The sequence below is a fragment of the Rhinichthys klamathensis genome, unplaced genomic scaffold (genome assembly GCF_029890125.1).
Source record: "Rhinichthys klamathensis goyatoka isolate OS25496 unplaced genomic scaffold, OSU_Roscu_1.1 h1tg000111l_1, whole genome shotgun sequence".
NCBI classification, from domain to species: Eukaryota; Metazoa; Chordata; class Actinopteri; order Cypriniformes; family Leuciscidae; genus Rhinichthys; species Rhinichthys klamathensis.
The window spans coordinates 11,826,682-11,850,799 of NW_026606649.1; the positions used below are offsets into that span (position 1 = coordinate 11,826,682).

At 40.6% G+C, this 24,118-nt stretch overlaps 1 protein-coding gene across 1 annotated transcript in view; it reads right to left on the minus strand.

Moving 5' to 3' along the window:
* npr1a (natriuretic peptide receptor 1a) overlaps positions 1-24,118 on the minus strand; it is a 135,848-nt gene that overhangs the window by 90,208 nt on the left and 21,522 nt on the right. The window contains exons 3-4 of the mRNA XM_056254509.1: positions 21,687-21,874; positions 6,331-6,444 (exon numbers count right to left, since the gene is read on the minus strand). Coding sequence (XP_056110484.1) covers positions 6,331-6,444; positions 21,687-21,874 — 302 coding nt within the window. The remainder of the gene's footprint in view (positions 1-6,330; positions 6,445-21,686; positions 21,875-24,118) is intronic.

The following is a 24,118-nucleotide window of genomic DNA, read 5'->3' on the forward strand; positions in this document are numbered from 1 at the left end:
GCCAATGTCAAAACCATCCACGTGACAGTTTAATGTAACAGGTTGTGTTGTCTTGGTAATAAGAATCTCGAAATCCCTAAACACCAAAAAGAAAATAGCTCTTTTTCCAAATCTAACCTTTCAAGAACCCTTATTTCAAAGAGTTCAAGGGAAGCAGAAAACCTCACAGCTGACAGAGAATAAATGCATCTGGCAGGTACCACTATTATTATAAAAGCTTAAACTGAGAAGATCAAATCAGAATCCATTCTTCTAGAAGGTCATTAGTAGGTGTGTTGTATAAAACACTCAAAAGCTTGTAGCTGAGATTCAAAGGGTAGGCAGGAGGCTCAGGCAGGGCACATATCTTTAGCTTTGAGCTGATCTCGAGCTAACAGACTCCTCTGTGGTGACAGACTCACACAAGGAGACCTGCAGCTAAGGGTAATTACCACACCTCCCCACTGTCAGTGAAAGGTTACTCATCCCGCACACATGCATCTGGGTTTTTTTCTGGGCGTGTACCGGGTGACATTTAATGTCGGAGCACAAACAAGCAGACATGCAGCTTCAATCGTCTCTGACTAAAAACAACCATCTCAGTCTATATCGGGGGGCCAATTTCCTTTCTACCCCAAAACCCATGAAGAACCTAAATATAAATCTCCCTTCCCATTAAGCATGTGTTCTGTTAGAGCGTATTTTGCCACAAAGTAAAACACAAATAGGCGGCAAATTCATTGCACTGTTGTGTAACTTTAGCATGCAAAACCAGATGTCAACAAATAACCCTGTCTCATTACATTGCCCTCAGTCCATCTTGCAGTTGCAATATGTGCAGTTTTTTTATTTCTTCACAAAATGTAACTATATTATTGCTCAACTCTTTATATAAATTCGGATATATAAATATGTCCAACTTTTTCCCCATAGGCTACATACAGTACACTCACATAGGGCGATATATACTAGCCTATATAACAAATGTCAACTGCTTGATTGCTTGTATTGTTGTAAAATGTAAACAATATTATCACCCAGGTCTGCTAAATGCGACTATAAGGCAAGAGGATATTAAGATACTATAAAAATTAACAGCATGATTTTCTTTAAAGCTGCTTTGAAACAATGTATATTAGCAGACAAGTTTTTGCTTACATTTTAACCACCTCTCATTCATTCCAATAGTACCAGTGGTCTTGGACACTATACTGACACCTATTGGCTTGGATGTAAAAATGTTGTTTAGTAACCACTGCCGCTTCGCAACAAAGCTGTTTGTTTTGTTCTTTTTCCACTTTGTTTTCACATTGCAGTTTGTTTCTTCAATCAAGCAGAGATAAAAAAAAAAAAATTCCACTCATTCTCATTAAGTTTGGACCGTTGAATCGCACACGTGCTGATGCATACTATCACTCTCACTACTTTTGTCTTTTAAAGTGCCCCTATTAGGGTTTTCAGAATATTCCCTTTCATGCAGTGTGTAATATAGCTGTTTGTGAATGTAAACGTTCTGCAAAGTTGTAAAGTCGAAAGTGGACAGTAAATAAAGTTATTGTCTCCCAAAAGAAAGAATCGACTCTGAATCGCCTTTACGAGTCGTTTGTGTTTCGAATCCTACTGCTTTACGGTTCAACGTCATTAGAAGATAAATTTGCATAATGCCAGCCTATGTTGAACGTTGTCCGCCCGCGAACAACTTGCCCAGCCCACAACACATCATTTTACTGATGACTGCTTCTCAAATCTCGGAGTTCAACGCAGGATTAGCAAAATGCTTGCTTTTGAAAGATGGATAAGTACCCAGTTTATTTGGACCAGCTTGCTCCTCAGAATCACAACCTGTAAGTATGAATAATTATTGTTCAAAATACTAGTTGTGTGTTTTATATGGTGTACGTTTTTGGCTAACCGGCTAACTCGCGTTATTACTGTCTTACTGAAATACTTCTGCTAAGCAGCTGTGGGCCACTATTACCTAAAACTGTTTATATTAATGCAGATTGTCTGTCGGTCTCACTACTTTGAGTAAAGATAAAGGATGGAGGAAGATTGGTTTTACAAACGTTTGTTACATCAGTCATACACGTTAGCGCTGGGCAAACATATGCACCGTACTGATAAAGTTGCCGCATGTGCACTGCAATAAATTCGGTTTGTTGATGGACATATACTTGTTAATGCTGATGGTGAGGAAGGACAGCTGCAACATCTCATGATGTACCTCAAACTAAGTAACATATCACTGAGAAACGTCCTGCTCGAGTCGTCCTTGCAATGAAGGTTAGGGTTGAATAACTAGTTCTTTCAATGTTTCATCATCGGACTTGCACCCGGATTGATATGGTAAAAACGACGCTATCGACGTTACTGTTTTTACAATGTGTACAATCGCTGAGGACTGAGGAAGCCTCCGGACAGAGCTGATGTTCAGTTATGGTAATGGAAGTACAGCTTCCTACAAGCACTGTAAGCTGTAGACCAATCACAACAGACTGGGTCATCTGGCCAATAAGAGCAGAGCAGGCTCTCGGAAAGCAGGGATTTAGAGAGACTAATTCATCCACCGGGTCGTTTAAGAATCATTAAAAAATGTGATGTGCAATGTATATTATAAGAAAATGAAACAGTTTTTTGACTTTTGATGCATGTTAACCCGTTGTAGGAGACTCCAAAACAAAATTAGGGGCCTTAAAAATAGCATAATAGGGGCACTGAGAAATAACTCAGGTGTCTGGATTGCAGTGGTGGAGAGCTATAGTATAGTACATTGTGGAGGTTTGCGGCATCATTCACAAACCTAGCACTCAAAACTGGCTTGAATGCTGAGGAACTGCTTTGTGCAAATTGCCATCAACACTGATTTTGTAAGTCTGTCCGTTGATCTAATTTACATAATTGCTTTAGTGATTTGGATGCTAAAACAACTTGGAAAATGTAAGCAAGTAAAAAATGCAATCAGTAGGTGCTATTCATTCGTATTGTCTAAACCTTGGGGTATTCTCCATGAGAAACATGAGAGGTGAACTGAGAGTTAGTGTGCAGCTGTAATCCATTAAGTCAAGGTGACAATGTACTACGTCTTGGAGAAACCGTTCTCATTCTTGAATAAGCTTCAAAGTCTGGGGTCTTATGTGTGCACTAGATTGACATTACTTTAACATGGGAAACATGTGGTTTCAAAAAATCATCAGGATCGAATTTCAGAGCAGAAATTGCATTCCAGTGGCTTGTTCTCAAGGGAAGACTCCCACAAATCTGTTTACAATCAATACAAGACTTTACTGCATTTATCTGGTTATCTGGTTTCTTAAATACTTTTGCTTACAATCAATATGAGTGGGCAGTATACATAAGATATACTCCTCCTAAAAAAATAAAGTTTTGTTTAAAGGGTAACTCTTGCCAAAATTTAACCTAGGCTCTTTTTGTTTATCTACCCGAGTCAAACTTTCGTGTAAAAGCATAATTACAATGGAAACGCCACTTTTAAGATTGACCGTATTTTCGTTTTAGGTAAAAATGCCTTTTGAATGGGAGTGCATGGGGCACTTCTATGATAGCATCAAAATCGCTGTTTTTAAAACACCAAGAAGGCTCGACAACATAAAATTGTGCTCGAAGTATCACCAGGGCCTCTACACATGAACTTGAGCATTGAATTCATTGTTTGTGTACACAAAGTTTACTAAAAAGAAAGGTTTTGTACGACTCACTTTATCAGTTAGTGTTTCCAGTGGCTGGAATTTTGTCAGTCAAAAGTAGTCGATCTCTGAGCTGTGTCTTGTTTCACTCACCCGGTCCTCTGTATTTAAGCCCTGTGTTTTAGTTCAGTCCTTGTGAGTTCTTAATGTTGTAATGGTTGCAATCCTGCGCCAGAGCCCGCTGATCCTGCGCCAGAGCCCGCTGATCCTGCGCCAGAGGCCGCTGATCCTGCGCCAGAGGCCGCTGATCCTGCGCCAGAGGCCGCTGATCCTGCGCCAGAGCCCGCTGATCCTGCGCCAGAGCCCGCTGATCCTGCGCCAGAGCCCGCTGATCCTGCGCCAGAGCCCGCTGATCCTGCGCCAGTCCTGTTCAGCCCAGAGTTTCCTTCACCGCTGGTCCTGCCCAGCCTAAAGCCCTCTTCACCGCTGGTTCTGCCTTTTTCTCTTGAGCCGGGGTTCGGTCCTGAGCCGGTGCCTTCTCCAGGCTACGACCCCGTAGCTACCCCCAATAATTTTTTGGGGGGGGGGGGGGGGGGGGGGGGGGGCAGTAGGCCACCACCATGGCCGCCCGAAGGGTCCTCTCCGGCGTGGCCGCCCGAAGGGTCTTCTCCGCCGTGGCCGCCCGAGGGGTCTTCACCGCCGTGGCCGCCCGAGGGGTCTTCACCGCCGTGGCCGCCCGAGGGGTCTTCACCGCCGTGGCCGCCCGAGGGGTCTTCACCGCCGTGGCCGCCCGAGGGGTCTTCACCGCCGTGGCCGCCCGAGGGGTCTTCACCGCCGTGGCCGCCCGAGGGGTCTTCACCGCCGTGGCCGCCCGAGGGGTCTTCACCGCCCTGGCCGCCCGAGGGGTCTTCACCGCCCTGGCCGCCCGAAGGGTCTTCACCCCCCTGGCCGCCCGAAGGGTCTTCTCCACCGTGGCCACCTGAACTGCCTGCTCCACCCTGGTCGCCTGCACAGCCTGGTCTGCCCACGCTCCATGGCCCAGGTCCACCATGACTATGTCCTGGTCCCGTTCCCCTGTGCGGGCCTGGCCCTCCATCCCTCCCCCGGGACCACCTCGACCACCACCCTCCTGAACTATTTTTTTTGTTTTGATGGGCGTCGGGAGCCGCCCATAGGGGGGGGGCTATGTCACGATGTGGGTTCATGTCTTGTTCCTGTCTGTCTTGTGTTCCCCCCTTTATTGTGTGTTTGGTTTAGTCCTTTCTAGTTTTCCCGCTCCTCGTTTGTGTTCATGTTTTCCACCTGTGTTCTTAGTTAACTGCCCAGCTGTGTCTTGTTTCACTCACCCGGTCCTCTGTATTTAAGCCCTGTGTTTTAGTTCAGTCCTTGTGAGTTCTTAATGTTGTAATGGTTGCTTTTTTCTGTGTTCCTAGTCTGAGTTTCTTTTGTTTGTTTTATTATTAAATGTGCTTGCAATTGGATTCATCTCTCCGCTTCATTCCTGCCTGCTTCGTTACATTGATATTGTTCATTGAAGCTAGTATTGAGAGATAGAGTAAGCGAGCGTACCTGCATTTACAGTGTATATATAGCATTTTCCTTCAGGTCAGTTCTATATTCATAATAAAAAGAAAAAGTTTTCTATACAAAAGTCTTCTCTACTGACTGACTCACTCATAAAGACAGTCTTTGCCACCATCTGGCGAAATAATGTATGTAACTTCTGTTGCTGTCGCTTCGCGTCGTGCTCATGCCTAACAACGCCCTTCAGCCGTGACTTATTCACGATACAGCACTAGCCTCGAGTAGCTTATTGCTTACATAGCAGATATCCATTTAGTAATATTCAGTCAGATGTTAAATAACTGCCAATATTTGAAATGTAAATGCACCGATCTTGAATGCAAAGTGCTCAGCATCAATATAAAACAAACAATATAAGTTATTTTCAATGTCTTAACACATTTTTTCCTTGCTGTACACCTTTTGAAAATTGCACTTGCAGATAATATAATATTAATAGAAAAGGTCACCAATGTACTTAAAGAAACACTTTCATGCCACTTTCAGTACAGTTTTAAAAAATGTAAAAAGTATAAAAACCTCTTTATAATAATGTTTTTATAATAATGTACTTTATAATGTACTTTATATTTTACATTTTAAATAATTTTGTTTTAATAATTTTTGTTGTGCTTGAAATGAGTACACTTATTTTGATGTGTTGACTAACATACTAAAGCACACGTATAGAACTTGATTTTAATAAAGAAAACAAAATTATGAAACTACATATAAAGATGTACTTAAGTCCTACTCAAGTAGGTCAAAAACACTCTAAAGTCAATCTAATTGCATTTAATATTAATTAACATGAAATTAAATGTCTGAAAATATTACATTAAGTTTACACTTAAGCATATTCATTTTATAGTATATTATTTCTGTTAAAAGTATACTCTTTTTAAAAGTATGCTAAAGTGTACTTTTTCACAAGGGTAACCATTTATATTGCTTTTTGTAATTTAAATTATTTTAAACCATTAATTTTGTTAATTAATATCACTGTTCAGCAGTAGTTTGAGAAGAAGCTTTTAGCTACAATATTGCGGACACAAAATAAAAATACAGATCGGAACACTGACTTGGTTGCATGATCTGTACTTCATTACTCTTGAAAAGCACAGTTGCCACTGAAAAATCTTACCAGAGAATCTTCCACGCTGAAGTTAAACATGTCCATGGCATCTGTCTTCAGTCTGGAAACGAAGTCTTTGTACTCGGGGTTTTGAGGCTCTCTGTAAGTCAGGATTTTCACGCTCTGTGGGATTCAACACAAAGACAAATTTTAAAGATACTGTTTAAAGATACACTATTTTGATCACACACATAGCCAAACAGAACATTTGAATCTTTTCAACTAATCCAATCAACTTAATCAATCAGCTTAAAGGGATAATGTGTAGGAATTTCTCCCATCTAGCGGTGAAATTGTATTTTGCATTCAAACGAATTGTGCTCTCCAGCGCCTAGCTTTTTTTAAATGCGTGTTGCATCTACGGTAGCCGTTATGTACCAAAAAGCTATGACAGGATGTCTTCTAACAGCACTTCGAGTGTTCCTTCGGGTGGACAGGTTTGTTATTTCAAACAAACTGCAACTTGACACAACGAACAAACGAATGTTACAGTATGAATTACTGACTGTGAAACTTGTCTGGGCAGTGACAAGCGCCTCTCACTGCTCTGCTCCTCCGTTTCTGCTGCTTTCAGTTACGTCACGCTGGCTCTGAACGAAAACGCGTTGTGGAAACACGTTGGCCTAGTACTTTTTGTCCCTCTCTGCTATTATAGTTTTTCCAAGATGGCGGAACTACATGGAAGCCTCCATGGACCTACCCGTCCCATGTATATAAAGATAATAAATTCTTCTTTTACGAGGAGAAGTCAGATAATTGGCAGAGGTATTTGTACACCATTGAGGACATATTTATGAATAAAAATATTGATTTTAGAAAATAAAATATCTAAAAAAGTACACATTGTCCCTTTAAGGACAGACATAAAGCGGTGGAGTTTGCAAAGTCCTTATTGATTTTATTTATATAAATAAAAATCTTTTTTTGTGTTGTTTAACTCTGTAAAGCCTCAAATAATAGACTGAAAAATGTTTTTTTTAAATGGAACCTTTAGACAAATTATTTTTAAAAAATGTGAAAAAAGTTTGGATACGTGTATGATAAATCACTATTTTATGGTTCATATACTTTGATATGGTGAGAATATGGAGCTCAAGCACGAGGAATACAAAACACCTGCATTTTATTTAGACTCCCAAACAGAGCAAAAACATGCAATTTGATACATTTGTTGATATTTATATGGCCAAAAAGTAAGATGAAATTCTAATAGCTTGTAATACAAATCAGTGAGATCTTTATATAATGTAAGACTGTTTACATTAAATGCATTTAAAATATCAGTTTTCAAGATCAAGGTGATATTTAAATGCTTTATTTTATGATCAAAGCTCTGCACTTTCTATTGTGGGTGTCAATATAATGCAATGCAATGTAATGATGATTAAGAGATAAACATATAAATGTTTCTTAAAAGCCGGATGTATCAAATACTTGATTATCCATACATCCTTTGTTTCATGTTAAAATGTATTACAAGTCAACTTAAGTTGTTTCAGTCCAGTAAGTATTAATCTTATTTTTTTTTTACTAACAATAAGAAAGTACTTTTTTCTTTTTTCTTTTTGATTTCACAGCAAAAATAAATGTGTACCACAACCTGAAGTTGGACATATTTACAATTCTACTAAAAGGTAATTTACTTACTAAAAAAGTATAAACTATAAATCAGATGACAGAAGGCATATAGTAGATTGTGTACAACAGGTTTTCCAGTGCAGTTTCGATCATGCATATATTAGATTTGCATAACAAATATGATACTGTAGGCTTTATAGGGTTAAAGATAACAGCAAACACCACTAATAAATATTTAATTATTTAAAAGTGTTATTATATTAAAAAGCACTTATCCTGAATAGCGCTTTTTATTTTGGCTTGTTTGGTAGTCTGCTTTTTAAATTAAAAAAGATGTTGCAAACGAAAAAAACAGCTCCCTCCACAAAGCCCGTAGTGTTTTGTTTTTGCTCTTTCATGGTCACCTCCTCTGAGAAAATGTTTTTATGTGATCTGTTGATGTCCATTTTCAGAATAATTCCAACTGTGTTGTGCCAAAATGAATGTCATGAACAATTTTCTTTTGCATCTGTGCCACAAACTGCCAAATTATGACAATGTGAGTGAAAAGGCTGTTGTCTGAAGATTTGAGAATGCTTTTAAATTTTTTAACTCAGAAAAAGCCACCCCAGCCTTCCACTTTGTGTCTGTCCTCTAAGGATTCTCAGATTTTGTGTATAACAGATTGTAATTCATGTGAAGTGGACGGGATGATAACAGAGTGCGTCTGAAAGACAGTGTTTCTACTGGCTTTTCAAAAGCAGAGAAGGACACAACAGACATTCAAATCAATACTAGAAAACATTACAGTCATTTTAAAAGCTTTAAAAGAAATTCCTGCCTTATTAGTGGTGCTTCTTATTGCTCATTATTAATGGTTTTGAGATTTGAACAAGGCTGAGTGTTAATCTTTGGCATGTAATTTGTTCTTCATCAAAATGGCCTCACATGCAAGGAAATTGCTGCAAAGAATATTGTACATGAAATAACCATTTACTGGAACATCAAGAACTTCAAAGAGAGAGGTTCAACTGCAGTGAAGAAGGCTTCAGGACATCCCAGATTGTCCAGCAAGCACCAGGGGTCTCATTTATAAAACTGTGCGTAGGATCCTTACTAAAAGTGTACGTGCGTCCAAAAGCCAAAAATGGCGTACGCAAACAAATATTCTGACTTATAAAACCGTGCGTACGCCAGAACCTGCGCAGAATTCACTTTATAAATCCCAGTCAGCGGAAGATTGTGCGCACATGCGTCTCCTCCTCGAAACAACCATATATGGAGCTTCAACGCCTAGTTTTACTATGCATATCCTCATCTGCATATCATTTGCATATGATTATTCATCCACGTGATAACATGTTTAACGGTACAAGACATTTGGAAAATATGAAATACGGATGTGCCGTCACATTAGTTACATTAATAAAAAATAATTTGGTAGCCTATATCCTTGCCTTGTTTTTGAATAAATAAATCAAATAGTGTAAAATACATTTCAGAGAAAGTTTTTCTCAATCTTTTCCACTGGCCAAAGAGTATTTTTAATTGATTTATATTTTTAATGGAAACAGATAGACCTTGTAGTGCATTATTTGGACGAAACTATTTTCTCAGACAATCTGCTATTATCATGATAAGCAATTATCTCTGTAGTTAAAACATTAAAACACAGCATGCCAGAGGAAAAGTGTTTGAAAGCATTGCATCCACAACAAATATTTCTATTTATTGAATATAAAAAAATGTTGTAACTTCTCAGAAATGATTTCATGTAATTTAAGTGTCTAACTCCATTAATCAGAATGGCATATTTAATCTAAATGTTTATATCAGAAGTAAAACATAGTTTTAATTATTTAAACTGTTATTGTGAACATATTTCACAGAACACTGTATTTATGATTATAATGAAGATTTACGGTTTTAGATAGGCTGCGTCAGTTTCACTAAAGAACAAAGCGACCGGACCGAGACCCTTTTTTAAATATCCGGACATTTAAAAAGGGATGGATGTTTGCTTCATGTGATAGGCTTGGTGAGTGAAATTATATTTGTATTATCTTTCTGTATACTGTATGTATAATTTTCTTTAGATTTTCTCCAGCTCACCATCGGTGTCGCCAAACTGCTCCGTCTCCAAAACGTGCGTACGCACGGCTCAAAGTTTGCTTAAAGGTGCGCACATTCTCCCGTCAAGTTTTTTTTTTTTTATAGATCACAACCTTTGCGTGGAAACTGGCGTACGTACGTTTCCAGCCCCGTTTTGTGCGTACGCACGCTTTATAAATGAGACCCCAGGACTGTCTCTTTATGAGGAGTCTGCAACAGAATTGTGTGCCACAAGTGCAGAGCTTGCTCAGTATTGGCAGCAGATGGTTGTGAGTGCATCTGCGCGCACAGTGAGGCCTAGACTTTTGCACAACGGCCTGGTGTCAAGAAGGAAAGCAAAGAAGACACTTCTTTCCAAGAAATACATCAAGGACAGACTGAATTTCTGCAACAAGTACAAGGATTGGACAGCGGAAGTCTGGTGCAAAGTTATTTTCTCTGATGAAACCCCCTTCCAACTGTTTGGGACATCTGTAAAATCGATTGTCCGGAGAAAAAAGGTGAATGCCATGAGTCCTGTGTCGTGCCAACAGTGAAGCATCCTGAGACCATCCATGTGTGGGGTTGCTTTTCATCCAATGGAGTGGGCTCTCTCACAATTTTGCCCCAAAACACTGCCATGAATAAAGAATAATATCAAAACGATTTGCAACAGCAATTTCTCTCGACGATCCAGGAGCAATTTTGTGGATGATGCGTGCATTTTTCCAGTATGATAAGAGCACCATGTCACAAAGTAAGTGTTATAATGAAGTGGCTCAGAGATCATTACATTGAAATTTTGGATCCGTGGCCAGGCAACTTCCTGGGTCTTAATCCCATAGAGAACCTGTGGTCAATCCTCAAAAGGTGAGTGGACAAGCAGATGTCCAAAAATTGTGATAAACTCTGAGCAGTAATAAGTCGAGAATGGATCGCCATCAGTCAGGATATGGCCCAGAAGCTGATATCAGCATGCCAGAGCGAATTGCAGAGGTTTTGAAGAAGATGGGTCAACAACACTATATAAATATTGACTCTTTGCATAAATATGTTTGGGGGTTTTTTTCCCCAATAAAAGCCTTTAAATCTGTTCTTCACTATTCCATAGAAATATATGAAAAAATAATCTACATATACTGAAGCATCAAACTTAGCAAAACACAAAATTGATGTCACTGTAAATATTTGTCTATATATGTCACTGTAAATACACTGTAGCTGGGATCTCGCGTTGCCGAGGCAGCGCGTAGATTAAAGGTCTGCATTGCAATACATAATCTATAGTGGCTCGGATCTCACGTTTGCCGAGGCAGCGCGTAGATTATGGGTCTACTCTGCAATAAAGATTCTGTAGCTAGGATCTCGCGTTTGCCGAGGCTGCACGTAGTAGATTAAAGGTCTGCACTGCAATACAGAATCTATAGTTGCTCGGATCTCACATTTGCTGAGGCAGCGCGTAGATTACGGGTCTACTCTGCAATAAAGATTCTGTGTGGGTGCGAGGCATGCAGAGGGTGCTGGCTATGTTCATTGAGAAATATCTCGACATGCACAGCCGTACGTTTTGGGGTGTTTCAGCCTCACGCCCGTTGACTTTCTTCTCGAGAAATGAAAGACAAATATATTGTGAATGACTCAAATCTCGCGTTTGCCGAGGCAGCGCGTAGATTACGGGTCTGCAATAAAAGGGACACACGCGATCTGTGAAACAATACTGTTTGGGTGCGAGGCATTCACAGTCAGCTCCTGAGGGTGCTGGCAGTGTTCATTGAGAAATATCTCAACGCGTACCTCCGTGCGCTGTGGATGTTTTAGCCTCGCACCTGTTGACTTACTTCTCGAGGGATGAAAGCCAATTATATTGTAACGGCTCGAATCTCGCATTTGCCGAGGCGGTGTGTAGATTATGAGACAGTATAAATAAATATTAAAACAGTATTGTCTGGTGTAACGAGGTTCGTTGTTGTGGGAAGAAGGAGCGGGGACCGGCGAACAATCAACACATTTAATAATATAAAATAAAACAAATACAAAACGAAAGTAAAAGACAGCAGCCCCTCACGGACGACTGCTGTCACATATAATAAAACAAAGCACAACATAAGTTCAGGCCTGTTCCTCTCTCGATCTTCACAGTCGTCGCTCCTCCTTTATGCTTCCGCTCCTCCGTGAGAGATACGAGACCTGTGGGTCTCACAGGTGTCGTTCATCATTAATCACGCCACCTGCCTCGCGCCGTTCTCTCACGTCCCTCAACCTCGTCCTGCTCCCCACATCCGGTGATTATGGCTGCATTTAATTCTAAGAAATTAAAATGATGGAATATTATATGACTTTAAGAATATTTTATATATTTTAATTCAGCCTACCATTCAGACTGTGTTTCACTTATCCAGTGTTTATGGCTGCACTTTAAAATGATGAGCAGCGAATGCACGCTGCTCTGTCTGCCCCACAGGCTTGCGGCCATGCAGTGTTCCGTCTGCACATCGAAAATCATTTTAGATTTTGTGTATAACAGATTATGATTCGTCCCATGGAGGGACGAGCGAGAATCGCTGCCAGAGAGCTGCTTCAGTTCACTTCTGCTTCAGTTCGAATCTCGAATAATACCCGAAATCAGTCTCGAGAGGCTGGTTCCCTTAGTAGAATATTTCAAAGCATGGCAAGACCTGCCAAATATTTCTCCTTGGGTCCTGCGCACACACAATAGAGAAGGGTTACAGGCTGCAGTTCGATTCCACCTACCGAAATTCAACGGGTTGGTGTGGACTGCAGTCGACCCAGTGCAGGGTCAGGTATTGGAACAGGAAGTAAACTCCCTGCTGGTAAAGGAGGCCATAGAGTGTGTTCCTCCGCCGGACAGGGAGTCCGGGTTCTACAGCCGCTACTTCATAGTTCCCAAGAAGGATGGAGGGTTGCACCAATTTTAGATCCAAGACATTTAAATCAGTCTCTGAGGAGATTCAGGTTCAAGATGCTCACTATTCCCATCATCGTGAGTCAGATCAAATCTGAGGATTGGTTTGTCACGATAGATCTAAGGGACGCATACTTCCACATATCCATCCTTCCATCTCACAGGAAGTTCCTGAGGTTTTGCTTTCGGGGGTGAAGCGTTCCAATATTGGGTTCTTCCGTTCGGCCTAGCTCTCTCCCCTCGCACGTTTACCAAATGCATGGATGCAGCTAGCTCCGCTGAGGCTTTCACGCTGATGCGTGAAAGCAAATGTTCCTTTATGTATTAGGGACGTAACGATTCACAAAATTCACGGTTCGGTTCGATACGATACACTTGTGTCAAAAAGAAAAAGAAAAGAACCAAAAAGAAAGAAATCCAAGAGAAATTTCCTTGATTTCATTTTTTTTATTTTAATTTTATTAAAACTAACATCATAAAGTATGATTTTTTTTTTTACTTCAGGGTATCAGGGTGCTAAATTATATCAACACCTGGCTTATTATGGCCCAGTCACAAGAGCTGGCAGTTCGGCATCGAGATGTCGTCCTTGTCCACATCCAGAGCCTGGGGTTGAGACTCAACACGAAAAAAAGCGCGTTGGCACCAGCCCAGAGAACTTCTCTCACCCATCCAGCCCCATTGGGTTTGGATGCCATGGTACAGATGTGGCCGAGGCTACACCTGTACACTTTTCCCTCGATTGCTCTGCTTCCGGGAGTTCTGGAGAGGGTCCATCGAGACGGGATCAGCCTACTTCTAGTTGCCCCATACTGGCCGGCCCGGGTATGGTTTTCAGACATCATAGCACTCCTGGCAGGCCATCCTTGGCAGATCCCTCTGAGGAGGGACCTGCTTCCACAGGCCGGGGGCTCAATATTCACCCTCGGCCAGACCTGTGGAAACTTTGGGCCTGGCCCCTGAGGGGGCTCAGTACCTAGAGGCTGGCCTGTCGGCTGGAGTGATTGAGACCATACTCAGTTCCAGAGCTCCTTCCACAAGGAGATTGTACAGCCTAAAGTGGAATGTGTTTCCACTTGGTGTAGAGAGCGTGAGGTGGACCCAGTTAACTGCCCAGTTGGCTCCAGTGCTGGAGCTCCTCAAAGATCGCCTCTCGGCTGATCTTACCCCGTCCACACTCAAGGTGTACGTGGCTGCCATTGCGGCTTTCCACGCTCCTCTGTGTGATGGGCCTCTGGGGAGACATCAGCTGATCGTATGTTTCCTCTGTGGGGCTTGAAGGATGAAACCTGCGGCTCGTACCAGAGTTCCCACATGAGACCTGGCAGTGGTTCTCGAAGGGCTGGTCAAGGCCCCATTTGAACCTCTGAAGTTGGATGAGGCCAAGAACCTTTCCCTCAAGGTAACTTTTTTATTAGCTATTACTTCTCTGAGGAGAGTAGGAGACCTTCAGGCGCTCTCTATATCTCATGGGTGCCTGGAGTTTGCTCCAGGCAACATTAAGGCTATGTTGCATCCCAGGCCGGGCTATGTGCCTAAAGTGCCATCTAATGTGGCACGGCCTACGGTTCTGCAGGCTTTTCATCCTCCACCTCACGTGACAGCGGATGAAGAAAGACTTCAGAGCTCTCAAGATTAATGTCCAGAGGTCTTCTTCATGGCGAAAGTCAGACCAGTTGCTGGTGTGCTTCGGGTCGCCCAAGAAGGGGCTTCCCGCATCCATACAGACCATCAGTAACTGGGTCGTTCAGGCTATCTCTATGGCCTATCAGGTGCCTTCACCTTTGGCCGTGAGGGCTCATTCAACCAGAGGCATGGTGTCCTCTAGAGCCCTCCGTTCAGGGGCCCTGATCCAAGAAGTGTGCGATGCAGCAGAATGGGCCACCCCTCACACTTTTATAAAATTTAACAGTCTGGACATCCCTTCTACGCCTGGCACTCTAGTGCTCTCTTCCTAAGTGTGCCTGTGCAAAGCTTCACACTGGGACAGGCAGGGCTCGTTGTGGCATAGTGAATACTCGTTCCCCAAAGTGTTGTATCGATGCAGTTTGAGTTCCCTCGAAAGGGAACGTCTCGGGTTATGACTGTAACCCTTGTTCCCTGAGAAGGGAACGAGACACTGTGTCCCTCCGCCACGCCTTCCCCTGCCTGGGAGCGACTTCCTTCATCGCAGAAGCTAACTCTGTTGTGTGCTGGCGTCCCTTTGTAGCTTCCGTGTATGCCGTCGGCAAACGCGAGATCCGAGCCACTAGATTCTATATTGCAATGTAGACCTTTATTTGGGACAATTCTTATGGGAAAAACAACAACAAATAGGACAGACAGTTTGACACAGAGCGCTTGCTGAAGAGCAAAAAGCTAACTCTGTTGTGTGCCGGTGTCCCTTTGTAGCTTTCGTGTATGCCGTCACGTTACGTCATGACGCAGCATCAATCAGGATGGGATTAGTTTCATTCATACTTCAGATGCATTACGCTAAGGGCGTTCCCCAAAGTGTCGTAGTCGACGCAGTGTCTCGATCCCTTCTCAGGGAACAAGGGTTACAGTCGTAACCCGAGACATTTCACTCATGGGTGATATGTCATACTTAATGATATATGTCTCTATCATTAAAATTTACACAAATATTATTAGAATCTGGGCTCAGTGAGTGAATATATTTTAAAGGGTACACATTTCTGGTTTGTTGTTGGTGGTGAAGGGGTACTTTTAAAAGGTTCATGACATGGATTCATTTATTATTTGAATATGTTCCTTGAGGTAACACATATTCCTCCGACACGATCCATCCATGAAACCATTAAATAAACCATCTACTTGTTCCTGACGTTCGTATCCTTCTGGGGTCAGTTACATAAACATAGCCAATTGTTAAGACAGTGTCTTAAGATCAAGTAAGACCCACTAGCAGCTAGTCAAGGGGAAGTCAGATTTACTTTTCGTTATCAAATTAGACAAATCTATGTTTTTATGTAACTGACTCAAAAGACTAGTCTTAGCGGTTTATGTAGAGGTCTCTGCAGAAATGAGCAAATGAGCCGTTTAAACAGGATGCGTGAAAGCAAATGTTCCTTTATGTATTAGGGACGTAACGGTTCACAAAATTCACGGTTCGGTTCGATACGATACACTTGTGTCACGGGTTCGGTACGGTTCGGTACGTTTTCAATACACCAAAAAGAAAGAAATCCAAGAGAAATTTCCTTGATTTAATTTTTTTTATTGTATTTTTATTAAAACTAACATCATAAAGTATGATTTTTTTTTACTTTGAGCAATGATGGAGCTATACTTGACTTATCTTAGGAGCATATAAAACAAAACAGCTCCTTGGACAAAATGAAATGTAATATTGTAGTAGTTATAAACAAAGGTTTATTTTAGTTCAGATTAACATTTAAGGGCAGCCATTGTATTCATAATGTCAAAATAAAACCGACGTAAATGTTACTTGAAAGCATTTTAGCCTACTATTCCTGCCAAACTTCCATGGTTACAGTTAGTAGTGTTACTACAGTAAATCCATGGTGAATGTTGCTGATCTGTGGACACTGGATAGTTCATTCATGGCACAATTTTTCTTACCGGTTTCCACGTCAGCGCTGTTTGATCTGTTAATAACGGAGAAATGTGAATGTTTCTCACTAGATCTCGCAGCGATGTTATTACTTCAGTGGCGAATTCAATTTTTTTCTTTACTGGATTTCGCTGTGTAACAGTGCTGCTTGATTAAGATCGGCTCGCGCTGCATTGGTCCAAACTGATAAACGGTCCGTCAACCACACAACAACGAGTAGCTCAGTTTCGTTCCGCTTACATTACATTTGCCATTTGATGTTGGGCAATGTTGTGGTCACGCCAGCGTCTCTTACATTATGAGCGCGCTTTGCCACCTGCGACGCGTCACATTTGAAATAACGAAATTTTGGTCGGCAGGAAAAATGGTCCAACATGGTTCGGTTTAAAAATGCGTAACGAAAACTGAACCGAAAGCCACGTACCGAACAGTTCAATACGAATAAGTGTATCGTTACACCCCTATTATGTATCCATTTACTCTATTATTTGTCCTCTTGTCGGCAGAGTCAAGTGTGTGGAGTATGTCAGAAACTGTATACTGAATCCAGTGTAGACAGCGTCAGTGATTATAATGGGTTCTATTTGGTTTTGATGCGACGATCGCATCCTGTGTAGGGAAGTGACGTGTGACGTCACAGATCCCACAATATCCAAATGAGCCATTTTTTTAGCTTAATTAACTGCGTGAAAATGGAAGTTGCGAACATCTTTTCTTCTGCTTTGTGTCGTATATCCAAGTGAAACAGCTTCTCAAATAAGATAATGGATAACTCTTTTATAATAAACAATGCAATAAACAATGCAATACTCCATAAAAATAAGAAATTTCAATTTCAATTTCATTTTAACTAGATTTCACTTTTGACTTTAAAGCTATAGTGTCAGTCTCAACAGACTATAGTGTCAGATGACAAATTAGGATTTAACACTTTGTCATGGCTTTGTCCTGTTTGGACATTCATTTAATAAAAGCTAAATACTGCAGTGCAAAGACATGCTCATCAAGCAGTTGGTCAATCACCTCCAATGTAAACAGTTGATGAAATCATTGTCATACCAACTGTTAGCTCCATCATGAGCATAATGAAATGATTCCTTTCTGTGCATAAATGAATGTCAGCTCACCACAGCTGTTAGTTAATGCCAACGAATGTAAATAGACCCTTGCTGAGTCTGTGTGAGAACTCATTATAATGTAGTTCCTTAGAGTGAAAAAAACCCCCATTGAGTTCTGCCAAACACATCACATTTCTATTCAGTTTAAAGCCAGTTTTGGAGCAGATACATTTTTCAGGATTTTTCGCTCATATTATCGCCCATCAGATGAAACTCTTTACTTTGATTGCACATAAAAGTAAAAACGCACCTCTCTTTATCAAGCTGCATGATTTACAGTAGGGGTGTGCGATATCACGGTTTTTGATTGTGGACGATTAAAATGTCTCCACGATCTGCTTTTGAAGAAATATCGTAGTATCGTGCTACAGTGCATTCTATCAGTTGCAGTTCTGGCGCCTTCATCTCAACATACTCAACGCGACGTGCATTCACACATCACGTTAAAGGAGAACTCCGGCGCAAAATGAACCTCGGGTGTAATAACACATTGGTACAGACTAAATCGTTCCCTGAGATTTGTTTTCATGATAATCGAATATAAAGAGTTTTATCTCTAAAAACAGTTTAGCTTATAACGCTAGTATATTGGGCATCGAGTACGCAAAAAGAGATCGCTAGTTAATACCATTAACAAGGCTCAAATTAGCCCCACACTAACACGGCAGCATAATGAGTGTCCTTACATGCAAACCGAAGCATTGAGAACTTTGTAAGTGTATAGACAGTTTAATAAGAAGATACTTTACACAGACAGTACAGTTAGCGCATACAGACAGGAGCCATCTTGGAAAACAGTCTCGATCAGTCGAACCACGAAGGTGAGCGAACAGTACGTGTAGATATTGAAGATAAGATAAATTATATTTATTTTTTTATTTTCTCTGTTGCGTTCAGTGCTTCTCTTATGCGCTCAGTGCTTTCTTCCGGAAACAACGGACCATATGAGATTCCAAGTCACAGTTCAGCTCACGTATCACCGTGTTCGTGGTTTGACTAATCGAGACTGTTTTCCAAGATGGCTCCTGTCTGTATGCGCTAACTGTACTGTCTGTGTAAAGTATCTTCTTATTAAACTGTCTATACACTTACAAAGTTCTCAATGCTTCGGTTTGCATGTAAGGACACTCATTATGCTGCCGTGTTAGTGTGGGGCTAATTTGAGCCTTGTTAATGGTATTAACTAGCGATCTCTTTTTGCTTACTCGATGCCCAATATACTAGCGTTATAAGCTAAACTGTTTTTAGAGATAAAACTCTTTACATTCGATTATCATGAAAACAAATCTCAGGGAACGATTTAGTCTGTACCAATGTGTTATTACACCCGAGGTTCATTTTGCACCGGAGTTCTCCTTTAACGCAGAGGTAGAGTTACACTGACGGGACACTGCAATTCACAAAAGTTCATTATTTGCATGTGCTTTAAAGTCTTGCTGGTTAAACATGTCATTCACGTGCTGATGCGCTGTTCTAACATGCGCTTTTCTGAGCGCGTACACACGACGCTCACAGACACTAAAGGACTGTCTAACAGCTGCGCCTGAATACTGGACTAAGTTACTTTTGAGTCTTTTTGCGCTAATACTGTCAAATACACACAAGGTTTACATAAACAAAGTTGGTTATGTCTAAAGTGAAAGCAAACAGAGAAAATCTGCTTGTCAAATGCGTGTATAGGCGCGTCGCGTGCAGGTCTTAAAGAGACAGTATCCTAAAGGACCGTACACACCGGGATGAAAATCGGCGCGCGTTATTCGCCAGCGGATTCAACGCGTTTTTTGTGTTCACACCCAAGCGATTTTCGCTGACGATGAGCCGAGTGAACATGCTAATTCATTCCCTGACATTAGATGGCACTTATTGTAAAACAGAAATAGTCCTATTTTGTAGTCGCTGTCGCGTTTGTCATATAGTTCTTTATGTTCCGACACCAACGAGACCAGGAGCTCTACATTCATCTTGCCTTGCATCTTCCTCGTCTTATTTCTTCCCGGCAGTGTAGACGCTACTTGGCGTATATCTTCTTCGCCATTACGTATGTGTGCTCGGCAAGACCGTTTTGTGTTTGAGCGCCCCCAAGTTGTGTTTTACTGTAATTTCAGAAGCTCCAGACACGTGAGCAAAAGCGCCAATCTCATTGGTCGGATAGTTTTTGACACGGTGCGTCAAACCAAAAAAACGAACCCGAGGCGTTTTAAAAAAAAAATTACATTTTTACGCGTGGCGTTTTTCGCATCGGTGCACACTCACATTGGTGCCCTTTGTTTAGTCACGAGGCGTTAAACGTCGGCGTGAACAGGCCTTAATAGTAAATATGCTGCCTCTTGTCCTTAAAGAGATAGTTCACCCAATAATAAAAAACTTTGGCCTAATTGTCCGCCATTCTTTTTTATTTTTTATTTTGTTACCTATAAGGCTTTTTTAAAATAGGGACATTAGTTTGGCTGTAATGCTCAGCCACTTGCAAAATAAGACCAACATAAAAAAGAATCGTGATAAAATCGTGAATCGTGATTTTCCTGAAAAAAATCGTCATATGATATTTTTGCCATATCGCCCACCCCTAAATTGAAGCATCATTAATGTCAGTCACATTTTAGATTAGGGTCCAATTCTCACTATTAACTAAATATCAACTACAATTTTCGCCTAAATATACACCTAATTACTTCTTATTAATAGTTAGCAAGGTAGATATTAAGTTTAGGTATTGGGAATGATTAAGGGATGTAGAAAATGTTTAAATATTGCTGTTAAATTCATGCATAAATCAAGAAATCTCGCCACTGCCCTCAGCACATTTGCGCACATTTGTTAGAGCGCCCACCTCCAACGCTGGAGACCACAGTTTGAATCCTGCTCGGAGCGGGTGGAGTAGAAAATGTATAGTTATATATATATTTATATTATAGATTCGAACCGGGGTTGCTGCGGATGACGTAGCTCCGCCCCGCAATATAATGTAAGTAACAGTGGTGCAACAGCCAATGGCGAGTTTTCCCAATTTATGCATGAATTTTGCAGCAATATTGGGTCGAGTAGAACAGGTTACACAGAACAAGGCATTAATATGTGCTTTATGTGTACTAATAAACATCCTAATGTTCTAATCCTAGAAATATGCATGCTAATAAGCAACTAGTTATTAGTGAGAATTGGACCCTAAACTAAAGTGTTACCTTCATGTCTATAGCACAAATCATGTGGAACGAGTTACATACTGAAGTTTAATACTTATGTTTAATATTTCATATACTTCCAATGATACTTATAAAATGATTCAGGGTAAGCAAGTCGAAAATCGTGCATTTCTGAAACTGAATAAATTAGCTCTGAATCAAGCGAAGCCCCAGTGAGATCCTATTAAACCTTAATTTTCATAGATGTCAAATTGTATGTAATCATCTCTGCATTTTAAAATGAGCTTTTTATAGAACCAACCATGCACACATTTCCACTCGATCCCATCAGTGTCATTAACTCAAAATACTCCAAAATGTTTTTAAAAAAAAGGATTCCGAAAAATATGTGACATTTCATTTCAGCCTAAATAAACATTTAGAAAGTTCATTTTCAGGCACAGTAGGGGGTGTCATGTTGGCAGTGAGCCACATGAAGACATGAAGCCATGCGACAGCCTTCACTAGCACCTCCAGAGCTGTCATATTTCCGCATATTTCAAAAATCCAGTCATATTTGTCTGCGAATTTGAAAGAAGCAGCACATTCCTCAGCGCGTGTCTCTCTGTCTGATCCTATCTGAAAAGAGGAAACACAGCTGCAGCTGGCTGCTAATCACACATCAACAAAGACCTGCACAATTCAAAGTGTTCACAGTGAATATGCCTATGCATTTCCCTTTTGAAATCTGTGGGGAGTGTCGCATTTTCATGGTTTGGCATTTCCTATTTCAATTAGATGAAAATGCATGTAAAATATATATCTTAAAAAAATAATAAAATAATTTATCTTTTTATCACTTTTATTTGTCATGGGGCCTGTCACAGGTTAACCACATCTGAAATGTATCCGGGCCCCCTCTGGGCCCTGTCTGTGTATTATTACGATTCACATCAGCACATTTACATGAAACTCACTTTAAATGCCTCCCTGGCTGCATTGTCATCAGCATCTCCACGTGCCCATGGTTTAGCAGGGTGGCTCTGCAGACTGTGTCCAAACAAATCAATGAAGAAGAAAGCATACTCCTCCTGAGGATGACCCCGTCTCCAGAACTCCACCATCAGCTTGCGAAATATCTCCCACTTGCAGCAGACATAAACCACTGCAAACACAAGATAGAAAAACTCAGTTGAATGGGATGCGCTTGTGTGGCTGAGCTTTGGTTTGTACTGCAAATGCAAAAGCACCTGAGAGTCTGACACTTTAATTGGCAATAAGAAACTCACTCCAAGGGCTGAAGAACGGAAGTAAAGCACAAGAGGATCTAATGTTTCCCAAGCTGTACAATGTGGGATTTCCTGCCCTGGTTGGGGGCATGTTAGTTTTTGAATCACTGCAGAAGGTATTTGATTATTAGTTTTAAGAATGCTGAATGTATAATTGAGGTTGCATGAATTTTGTAGATGAAGAACAGGAAAATGTATGCAATTGCTGCATGAGAATGATTCAATATGGAGATAAAGCATAAATTACACACCTAGGGCATTATTCATGAACCTTTTATACAGTATATGATGAATAAATTAAGAGTAATGTGCATGTAAAGTGGACCTTCCCAAAAAAGGTCTTCCCAAAAGAGTTTTAAGTTAAAATATGATAAAAATGTGTTTTCAATAATTTTTTTATTCATCAATAACATTTATTTTCACATTTAAATTAATGACAACTAATTAATTATGTTTTTATACATTTTGTAGTTATATATTATGGTAAATAGTGTATTAATAATCAAGATGCAGCGTCATCAGTTTGCCTAAAAGGACACAAAAAACAAAACATTTACACATCATTTATGCTTGGTTGGGAGTGTCATTTTTTTGTACCAAGTGAGATTTTGAAAATACATTTTCATGAATTTCTGGATTTACAATTTACATAAAGATTCATTTTGCTTGTACAAGTTGTATTTTATGAACAAGGCCCCTACATTATGTTGCACAAGCACTAAAAAAGCTTGTTCTTTGTCAGTAAGTGAAAAACTAGAGAAATACATGAAATTGCCCAACACGTTTCTCATGGTTTTTTGTTGTTGTTGTTTTTTTCTCAACCAAAATCACTACATCACTTCATAATTGCAACTTCTCAACTGCCAAGTAGGAGCATCCCAGGAGGATTTGCAGGCTGCATTAATCTTGGGGGATTTAACAACATTCATATCAGCCTATCATTTCCCTCTGCTTCAGTGATAAGGTTAGGGCTATGATTGTATGAAAATAGTTTCAGGACCAACAAAAGATGTTGATTCAAGAACATGTACTAGGGTAAATCATGTTGTGCAATGAACATCTGTCACAATAATTACCAAGAACTACATGTTCCATGGTTTAATGTGTCAAGGTTTGATATTTTTTTGACAGGTAATCTGCAGTTGCATTTTAAAAAGTCTCTGTAAGTACATAAGAGACCCATCTACAATTGTCCAAACAGATAATCCTGCCCCAAACTCCCATCATTAATTGAACAGGATTTTTTCGGGATGCTCAGACAAATCGAAGTGTTTTGAGAGTTCCAAATAGCTGTACAGTTGTCTTTGCCTCTTACTCTGAGACATGAGAAAGTATTTTAACATCCAAGTTAACTAAATTTTCCCTGCTTTTATTCACCTTTCCACAGAATATTTAAAGGTATATACCCTGTAAGGCAGTGCAAGATGTACGGGATAGCAGGTAACATTTGAGTCTGTCTCAGTAGTTGAAGTGCAGAATATGTTCATATGAATCACTGGGGACAGGCAGTCATGTTCTTCACCCTCCTAAATGCCAAAGAGGGGTAAGATCGTCACGGCAATTACCCACAGACTCACTCATAATGGTGGGCTTAATGAGGAAGTGAGGGGAGGTATTAATTACAATAGTACCTTTGAAAACAAATACGTGAGACAAAGACTGAAATGTTCGGAATGGAATATTACAGTATGAGGCATATACATTTCGGTAAGTTACTGTATCTTTCAACACACACCACCTATTGATCATTTGTGTTTATTTACTATTAACTAGGCTAGTGAAGAGAGATGATCGGTTCACGTGCCTTTTGAACTGAGGCGCTACACCGATCTGTCACATTTAAAAGCGCCAAAACGGTATTTATTGTTAGAATTTCGTAATAAAATTGACAGAATCTGAGAGCTGTGAATTTGTTCCATATCAAAAGTAACCTTCTCTGTCTAGTCTGTCGGTGTCAGTGTCCTCTTTGCTTCGCGTTTTTTCTCTGCGTGAGAAAATGGATGTGTGGCGTGAGCGCGTGTGAAAAGGGTCAATTGTGTGAGTCTCACCGTCAATGCGTGAGAGTTGGCAGCTCTGTCTGTGATCAGTACAGTAAACATAGGCTACTACATACTGCAGAG